The sequence below is a fragment of the Pseudorasbora parva genome, chromosome 3 (assembly GCF_024679245.1).
Source record: "Pseudorasbora parva isolate DD20220531a chromosome 3, ASM2467924v1, whole genome shotgun sequence".
Taxonomy (NCBI): Eukaryota; Metazoa; Chordata; class Actinopteri; order Cypriniformes; family Gobionidae; genus Pseudorasbora; species Pseudorasbora parva.
Genome location: NC_090174.1, coordinates 5,915,508 through 5,925,849, shown reverse-complemented (window position 1 = coordinate 5,925,849; position 10,342 = coordinate 5,915,508). Strand labels below are relative to the sequence as shown.

Genomic DNA, 10,342 nt, shown 5'->3' with positions numbered 1-10,342 from the left:
CGCACGCGCACCGCTACCTTCACCGAGGATGACGCCATTGCAACCAGCAGCCAAACTACTCAGCACCTGTAAGACAAGTGAAACAATTCAACAAGAGGAATTTACAAAAACATGCATTATATTCATGAACCACTTATTAAAGGCTGAGAAATCACATACTCTGACACATTTCTCAGAATGTAAATCTTAAGAAGGAATACAGAAATGGTGGTTGATACAGTAAACATTTCTGCTTTATAACCAATAGGTCAAAGTTTTGCTGGTTGTCATGATATTAGACCATGCTGGTAGGATGGCGTTATACTATTTGGTAACAAAAAGCATTTATCTTCATTGATGGTCATTCAAAAGTAGTGGTGTATTCTGCCAAAAAATAAATAAATATATAATACATTTAAAAAAAATGAAAAATCTTGGGGGGAAAAAGGACAGTCACCCACTCACTGCTAGTGAAGGCTTGGGAGTGTAGCATTCTTGTCATATTTCCATTGACTGCTGAATAATTAGTCACACAAAAGGCATAATGTAAATAGTTTTACATTTAAACCTTATTAAATGTTGTTAAGTGTAGTAGTGTGGTTTTCAGTAAATAAAACAAACTATTAAAAAATTTTTTGTTTTTTTTGTTTTGTTTTTTAACAAAGCTAAAATAAAATAACTTCAATAAAACATTCACATATCATGAAAATCTGACTGTGTGTGTGTGTGCGTGTGTGTGTTAGGGCTGCACAAATTAATCGAGAGAGACCGACAAAACACTGACGTTCACTATATGTTGTTCATGATTATTACACCTGTTCATGATTATTTGATCTGATCTGTCAGTTTTAGTTGACATTAATTGTGATAATTGCAATTTGCAATTATTAAAGTATGAGAAAAAAGCACTGTCGATTTGTCTCATGATCGCCACCACACTGAGCAAAACCTTTGTGTACGCTTACATTATTTCTCTGCACTCAATATGTCATCACTTGTTTGCAACTGGTTTACAACAAGGTGTCTACAGCATCAGGAAGAGAGTCTGGCCAGCAGCCAATGAGCCGTGTACACTTGTCAGCTCAAGAGAAATCTCACACACGCGATGGGAACGACCTCAGGACATCATTACCACTTTAACTACAACAAAAACATGGAACACCCACTGTTACTATAAAAGTTCACGGTATAATTACTGCTGTGCTGCATTACAATAGATACAATAAAACACATAAAACCAGCAAACAACAGAGGAAAACAATGCTTATTCTGCCAATTCCAGCACACAAAGACCATTCACACTTGCTGCTGTTATTGTACGTACGGTAATATTAGCCCAGGCAACACATGGCGACCCAGTGAAAATGAGGAATTTCAGTACCTGACAAAGGTTTGGAAACATTACAATTTATTCTGCTCACCTAGGCTGCAAATATTTATTTAAAAAGGAACAATATTTAAGATTTTTTGATTAAAATATCAACAACAACAACAAAAAACACTAGAACAATGTTATATTTTTTTTTGACTTGTGTACTTACAGGTCCTTCTAAAAAAATTAGCATATTGTGATAAAGTTAATTATTTTCCATAATGTAATGATAAAAATTACACTTTCATATATTTTAGATTCATTGCACACCAACTGAAATATTTCAGGTCTTTTATTGTTTTAATGCTGATGATTTTGGCATACAGCTCTTGAAAACCCAAAATTCCTATCTCAAACATTTTGCATATTTCATCCGACCAATAAAAGAAAAGTGTTTTTAATACAAAAAACTCAACCGTCAAATAATTATGTTCAGTTATGCACTCAATACTTGGTCGGGAACCCTTTTGCAGAAACGACTGCTTCAATGCGGCGTGGCATGGAGGCGATCAGCCTGTGGCACTGCTGAGTCCCAGTGTTCCGAGTCCGAGTCACCAAAGAAGAGTCCGAGTCGAGTCGCCATTACCTGAGTTCGAGTCACCAAAGAAGAGTCCGAGTCGAGTCCAAGTCGAGTCGCCATTACCTGAGTTCGAGTCACCAAAGAAGAGTCCGAGTCGAGTCCAAGTCGAGTCGCCATTACCTGAGTCCGAGTCACCAAAGAAGAGTCCGAGTCGAGTTCCATTACCGAACTCCATTACCTGAGTTCGAGTCCGAGTCGAGGCTCGAGTCCCATGTTCGAGTCCAATTTATTATACTTTAAATGATCATTTATTTCTGTGATCATGATCCTTCAGAAATCATTCTAATATGAGGATTTATTATGAGTGTTGGAAACAGTTCTGCTGCCTAATATATTCGATGAATAAAAGGTTCAAAAGAATTATTCAAAATAAAAACATATTTTCAAATAATTTTTTTTTTATCAATTAACACATCCTTGCTGAATAAAATTATTGATTTGTTTCAAAAAAAGAAAGAAAATGACTGACCCCAAATTACTGACCAGTAGTGTATGTTGCTGTTACAAAAGATTTCTATTTTTAAAACATTTGCTTTTTTTTATTATTCATCAAAGTATCCTAAAAAAAGTATCACAGGTTATGAAAAAATAAGCAGCAGCATTGTTTCCAACTTTGATAATAAATCCTCATATTAGAATGATTTCTGAAGGATCATGATCACTGAAGACTGGAGGAATGATCCTGAAAATTCAGCTTTGATCACAGAAATAAATGATCATTTAAAGTATAATTAATTGAAAATAAAATATTTTAAATTGTAAAAATATATCACAATTAGGGGTGTAACGATACGCGTATTCGTATTGAACCGTTCGGTACGAGGCTTTCGGTTCGGTACGCGGTACGCATTGTGTACCGAACGGTTCTTGGACTAATTAATTAGATTTGGAAAATAAAAAAGTGTGTGAAATATAATAATATGCGTTCAACAAGGTAGCCCAATAACCAAAACGACAGGCAATGCCCCTGACACCGCCGAAGTGAAAAAAAACCCTCACCAAATATGTTTTAGGCTGCTCAGTCAGGTGCTCGCTTACTCAGTAGGCTACGCGCTGAATGCTCGTGGCAAAATGGCTATTGCGTTTAACAAACCAGAAATAGAAGATCCTCCAATAACCAACAGGTCTGGTGTTTGGGTGAACTTTGGATTCTTTGTAAGCTATGATGGTGTTGGCAAGAGTGATGGATTAAAAAACAACGGTATGTCGCATTTGCTGATGGTACAGCAGCGGGAATAATTCATGTCATGTCAATCAATTCATTTACGCCGACAACAAGACGATAAAAAGGAGAAACAGCCACAAACTATCCCCGCAGCATTTAGACAGACATTTCCAACTTATTCAAATGGCAAAAGACATCACCGCGGCGAGTGGTCCATTTATAGCCGCGGATATGAGACCTAACGCCCGTTTCACATATAGGCTACTCCGTCTGCAGTGTGTGTGCGGTGCGTATTTTTTTCAGTAGGCTACCCATGTTAACGGATCACAGCTTTCACACTGCACGTGGATGCTGTCCGTCACGCCGGCTTCACACTGCACGCGTAAGCAGGGCGTAAGCAGCGCGTATTTTTTTCGGCGCTCATGTTAACAGATGAGTGCATTCACACCGGCAGCAGAGGCAGCGCAGCGGCGCGTAGCAGGAGCAGAGCAGAAGCGTCAGTGCCGCGATCGTTTCGGCGCCAGGTCTATTTTTGACGCGCTGCTCACGATGAATTAAAGCCACACTATATTGTTCTGATCAAAATTAACCTGGTTAACATGAAAAATAACACATTTAACCATTAAATAATTTAGTGAAGTGTTCCGTGTGTTTCTCAGTCACCATATGACATCCGGCGCTGTGGAAAAAGAATGAAAGTTCTACACAAAAACCGAAGTCACTGCCATAAGTTTTTGCCTGAACTACAAAACTAATTTTAAATAATGTATGCCAGTTTAGCTTAAATTAAATATGAATTAAATTATGTATATATTATAACGTGGTATAAAGCACGTGGTGTCACAGGCAGTGTTCTTCAGAGTGCACCTGAAAAAACATGACACTTGTCTCATCGTGAAGGTTGATAAGCACACAGTTCTCTATAATCCACACAATTTTTTGATTTATAAAGACTTGCAAGTGAATGAAAGCATGGGAGGAAGTTGGTGAGCGTGAGCGACTCTGGGTGCTGATGGTAAGTCATTTTAAAGTGTTTTTGACAATCTTTCGTTGTCTCACGAACGAACAACTAAATATGGATAGGTAAATAGAATATACACACATTAATATAGCACACATACAGTATAGACATATAGATAGATTATGATGTGCGTTATTTTGTCATTTTTAAAAAAAACGTTTTTAGATAATTTGCTCATTTAGCCTACAATATATCATTAAGAAGTTTCCTCTTAGATATTACAGTCATTTATGAATTATCTTTAAAAGGTTTATGATGGGTAATGCATGTAAATTTGATGCCTATCCTATATTTCAAGACAATTTCCTGAAGTTTCTCTTTTTAGCAGTGTGCTTTTCATGGACATATAGTGCGATGGCCTTTCTTCTATCAAAAACTCGCACTAAACGAAATAAAAAGACATCAGAAACAAGTGAAACGATTTTTTAAAAATAAAATTAGCTTCATGATAAATATTTGCTTTATTTCCATTTGAAATACATTAAAGAGAAATGCAAACTTATCCATTAAAGAGAGTACTCTGTACACAACTGCGCGTGACAACTGCGCGCCACAAACGCTGCCTGTGTGAAAGGAAAAAGTGTGCGCACTGCTACTGCTTTACACACGCGCTGCTTCAGCGCTGCATACGCCCTGCTTACGCGTGCAGTGTGAAGCCGGCGTCAGTCCGTTCCAGGTGCGTTGCGTCTGCAGCAGTGCACGGATCGTTTTCGTACCGAGGCTATTTTTTGCTGCGCTGCGTTGCTGCATTAAAGTGATAGAACATTGTTCGCATTAAAATAAACATGTACTGACGCGAAAATCTAGTCATTTCACCACAGATGCATATAATTTAAAATACTCGTTTCAAAGTCAACACATGGCTTTTTTTCAAAGTTATAAAAACACCTTACCTGGCATTTAGGTAAAAAAAAAAAAGGTGCCATAATGGATATCACTCATACTTTCTTGGAGGTGAAAAGCAAAGTTCTTTTTGACCTGCAGGATTTTTTTTAAAAGGGTGTAAAAATGAAAGAAAAGACGAGAGTCGGCTGTTTTTGAATAGCCTATTGTAAGTTTCTAATTTAAAATGTTTGTGATTTAAGGCTATAAACTATGTTTAAATGTTTTGCCACTTGTGTGAGCTAAATCTAAAGTATATAAATATGAATAAATGAATTTAATAAAATGTTGTTTAAATGTAGTAGGCTACGTAACCTGACTTCTATTAAAGAGTAAACAAAGAGAATTGGAATTCTGACGAGGCATGTTCAGTAAAAGCTTTTGGATTTTAAATAAAAAATAATTAATCAATGCTGTGTTTGTGGTATGCAACAGCAGATCAGTTGCGGACTGCAAACGCAGCATATGTGAAAGCACTACAGGGTGTGGGGCTCCTGCAACGCACACGCAACGCAACACGCACCGCACACGCTAATGTCTTATTCCTGTAACTACATAGAAGATGGGTAAAGTATAGCTCCATCATTGTTCAATGTAAAAAAAATAAATAAATCATACTTCGTTAGTTTTAATAAAAAAATAATAAAAAAAGGTAATTTATCTGCCAATTTTTTCTTTTTGCTGTATCTAAAACATACCGAACCGTGACACCAGTGTATCGTATCGAACCGAACCGTGAATTTTGTGAAACACCCCTAATCACAATATTACATTTTTTTTTCTGTATTTTTGTCAAATAAATGCAGGCTTGATGAGCAGAAGAAACTTCTTTCAAAAACATTATGTGTCCAAACCTGTACTGTATTAACAGGATTGAATTTTGAAAGGATTGTTTATTGCTGCTTCCATTGCCACATTTGTGTATTTTACAAACTATAAATGTATTATTTTGCTATAAATTATATGTATGTAAATATAATTGCAAATAAGTATTTGAACACCCGAGAAAATCAGTGTTAATTTTTAGTACATTAGCCTTTGTTTGCAATTACAGAGGTGAAACGTTTCCTGTAGTTTTTCACCAGGTTTGCTGCAGGAGGGATTTTGGCCCACTCCTCCACACAGATCTTCTCTAGATCAGTCAGGTTTCTGGCCTGTTGCTGAGAAACACGGAGTTTGAGCTCCCTCCAAAGATTCTCTATTGGCTTTAGGTCTGGAGACTGGCTAGGCCACGCCAGAACCTTGCTATGCTCCTTACAGATCCCCTCCCTGGTTATCCTGGCTGTGTGCTTCGGGTCATTGTCATGTTGGAAGACCCAGCCTCGACCCATCTTCAATGCTCTAACTGAGGGAAGGAGGTTGTTCCCCAAAATCTTGCAATACATGGCCCCGGCCATCCTCTCCTTAATACAGTGCAGTCATCCTGTCTCATGTGCAGAAAAACACCCCCAAAGCATGATGCTACCACCCCCATGCTTCACAGTAGGGATGGTGTTCTTGGGATGGTACTCATTATTATTATTCCTCCAAACTCGTTTAGTGGAATTATGACCAAAAGGTTCTATTTTGGTCTTACCTGACCACATGACTCTCTCCCATGACTCCTCTGAATCATCCAAATGGTCATTGGCAAACTTAAGATGGGCCTGGACATGTGTTGGTTTAAGCAGGGGAAACTTCCATGCCATGCATGATTTCAAACCATGACATCTTAGTGCATTACCAGCAGTAACCTTGGAAATGGTGGTCCCACCTCTTTTCAGGTCATTGACCAGCTCCTCCCGTGTTGTTCTGGGCTGATTTCTCACCTTTCTTAGGATCATTGAGACCCCACGAGGTGAGATCTTGCATGGAGCCCCAGTCCAAAAGAGATTGACAATCACGTTTAGCTTCTTCCATTTTCTAATGATTGCTCCAACAGTGGACCTTTTTTCATCAAGCTGTTTGGCAATTTCCCCGTAGCCCTTTCCAGCCTTTTGGAGGTATACAATTTTGTCTCTAATGTCTTTGGATAGCTCTTTGGTCTTGGCCATGTTAGTAGTTGGATTCTCACTGATTGAATGGTGTGGACAGATGTCTTTATGCAGCTAACGACCTCAAACAGGTGGATCTAATTTAGGATTAGAATGGAGGTGGACATTTTAAAGTAGGGCTGTGCAATATATCGAAATATCGCAAATGTATTTATCGCAATATGCATGTCGCAACGACACGCATTATCTTAGGGCTGGGCGATAAATCGATTTTATGGATTAATTCGAGTTTGTAGTTTCATGTCGATTTTTGTGAATGAAAATCGTTTTTTTTCTTTAAAATCCGCCGACGCTCCCTCTGGGCTCCCGTAATGGCTGAGCCCTCCCCCGCGCGTTTGCCAGTACCGCAGAGATACACAAATAACAAGGACAACAACATACAGTGTCATTGTTTTTCACAGAACTATTAAAAATACCCCGCTGCAAAGTGTGTTTGAAGTCTGAACGGAACTGCGCTCATTTGAGCTGCGCGGACAACGAATGCAGCGCGAGCTCATACACGGGCGGATCTCGTGACAGACACGATACACAGCGCTGGAGATCCAGTGAGAGAGCGTTTAAATTCACCACAGAATTAATAACAGCGCTACTGTGATATAGTGGAAGCGTTCGGCGCAGAATTATCTCTTATGAACCACAGATATCAGATCAAACAGAGCTGACGTGGAGACAACATGAGCGAAGGTCAGGGGTTTCAGTCACAAATCACCAATATTCACCATGATTTACTGTAGTAAAACCACATGGATTTAATGTTGTTGTCATTATTTATCTTAGGATTCGTACAACCTTTTGAGATTGAAATTCAAGCACTTTCCAATGGTTTCGTAGGCTACACTTATTTGTACACGTACTGTCTGCACTTATTTCCAGCACTTCAAAGCTCTAAATATCTGAAATATGCTATTTTTAATGTGATGGTTTGTAAAACTAAAAGTTTAAAGGGGTTTTGTGAAAGGAATAGTATTTTAGTTATTTTTTTTTTAAATATTTAATCCATTTTGTGGCAACAAGCATTTTTTATTAAAAAAAGATATGCAGTGCCCACCACTATAACCAGCAGGAGAAGAGCACTTATTAGCTTTTCCACTCCCTAATATATGGAGAAAAGTATGAAGTCACAAAGTCTCATGAAAAAACTAAATTACACAGAAAGCAAGTAAAGAGCTCATTTTATAATAACTGAAGCTGTCGGTCAGTTCAGTGTGAGAATATTGAAGAACAATGGTAATCTATATTTAATAATAACATTAGCATATTATTAAATAGCATAACATTTAAATTTTCCCTATACTTTTTTGCACATTACTGTTGTTAATAAAAGTTAATTTGATCTGCATATCAATTAATAAACCTTTGATATGTATACTGTATATTGCAAAAAATATATACTGTGGAATGGTCTGGGTTATTCCCATGCTGAAAGTTTTGCACCCCAGGTAGGCACTCTACCAAGCCGCAAATATTTTACCTAAACAAAATAAAGTTAAAACTTGTTTTTAACAATTTCTTTGTCATACAGATTGATTTTAAGTAGGAGAAAAAAAAAAAAATTCGATTAAAATCGTAAATCGAATTTTTTGGCAAAAAATCGGGGATTTTTTTTTTGGCCATATCGCCCAGCCCTACATTATCTGAATGATTTTAATAGGCTACTTCAACATTGTGAAAAGTGTCTGTTTTAACGCATATAGCAGAGAATAGACTGTTACTTGTGGGACTTAGGCCTACTTGATGTTAAAAATAGTTATTAAAAACAATAATTTGCGAAAAACAATAACTTGCAATCTCACTTCATCTGACACACACACCGAAAAGTTAACGACACTGCTGGTCACTTTCAGAAGTTGTAGCGATGCTTTCTTTTCCCAGAAAGAATGTGAAACAAATGGTTATTCTCTCAGTTTTTAAATAATATTTTTTAATATATAATTTAAATAGATTTTACACACTAATTGCAATATCGTATCACATATCGAATATCGCATTATTTAACAAGATATTGCACATCGCATTTTTCTTCAATATCGCACAGCCCTATTTTAAAGGCAGACTAACTTCAAGGGTCAGAATTCTAGCTGATAGACAGGTGTTCAAATACTTATTTGCAGCTACAGCAAATACTTATTTATCATACACATAAATAGTTAAAAAATCATATTGTGATTTCTGGATTTTTTTTTTTTAGATCACAGTGGACAATTTCAGACCACTCCATGATTTCCAACTGGGAGACTTCAAAATAGCAGGGTGTTCAAATACTTATTTTCCTCACTGTATATATACACACACCGATGTATATATACACACACCGAGCCAAAACATTATGGCAATGCATAATATGCTAATTTCCTATGCATGCTGCCAAAACAGATCAAGCCCTCAAAAGGCATGGACTCTACAAGACCCCCTTCTTTGCCCTCGTGCATCACTGAGCCTTGGGCGCCCAGCACTCTATTACCGGTTTGTTTTCCTCCTCAGACACTGTTGGTAAATTCTCACTGCTGACCAGGAGCGACACACACAAGCCTTCCCGTTTTTGAGATACTCTGACCCAGTCACCTTGCCACAACAATATGGCCCTTGTTAAAGCCGCTCAGATCTTTATTCCTGGCAATTTCTAATTTTTTTGTAAGTGACTTTGGATAAAAGTGTAGAGCATAATTTTAAATATTTTAGGTTTTGGAACAGCAATTATTAGCTTTTGAAAATTAGACTGAATTACAATTATAATAATATTATGTTAACATATTGTGGATCCCTATAGCATTTTAGTTTTTTTACCCACACTTGTTCTCTGTTGGGTTAGTGTAACAGCACATGCATGTTACCCATTGTAAACACATTCCAGTGTATTTCAGGCATCAGCAACTTGGTATGAGGGGACAGTATGGGCTAGTCAGCAATGCACCCTAAGGGACTGTGTGTGTGTGTGTGTGTGTGTGTGTGTGTGTGTGTGTGTGTGTGTGTGTGTTACAAATTTGAATGGGGACAAAAGTACTGTAGTCTAGGTAAAAATAAGTTTACACAAAACAGGATGAGTGGAGGAAAAAGCTAGAAGTAAAATGAATATGTGAATCATGAAGCTGTGATTTCTGGATCCTGAACAAAGAAACTCAAAGATCTGCATTACAATCAAGTCACAGGAACAGAGCTACACCCTTTAGCTCAGACAACACAAACACACTCTCTGCCACTGTGCCACAGCCCGCATTACACTCATAGTCTACATTACACACATATTGCTGGCTTATGCAACTGCAGCAGGTGACTGGGTGTCTGTCAGCCAAGCAGCACATCTAAGGTTTCA

The 10,342-nt window shown here is 37.7% G+C and overlaps 1 protein-coding gene across 1 annotated transcript in view; it reads right to left on the bottom strand.

The window, feature by feature from the left end:
- Positions 1–10,342, bottom strand: part of kif1ca (kinesin family member 1C, a) — a 53,743-nt gene that overhangs the window by 33,908 nt on the left and 9,493 nt on the right. The window contains exon 3 of the mRNA XM_067437661.1: positions 1–66. This exon is cut by the window's left edge and continues 68 nt beyond it. Within this exon, the coding sequence (XP_067293762.1) occupies positions 1–38 (38 nt within the window). The 5' untranslated portion in view covers positions 39–66. The remainder of the gene's footprint in view (positions 67–10,342) is intronic.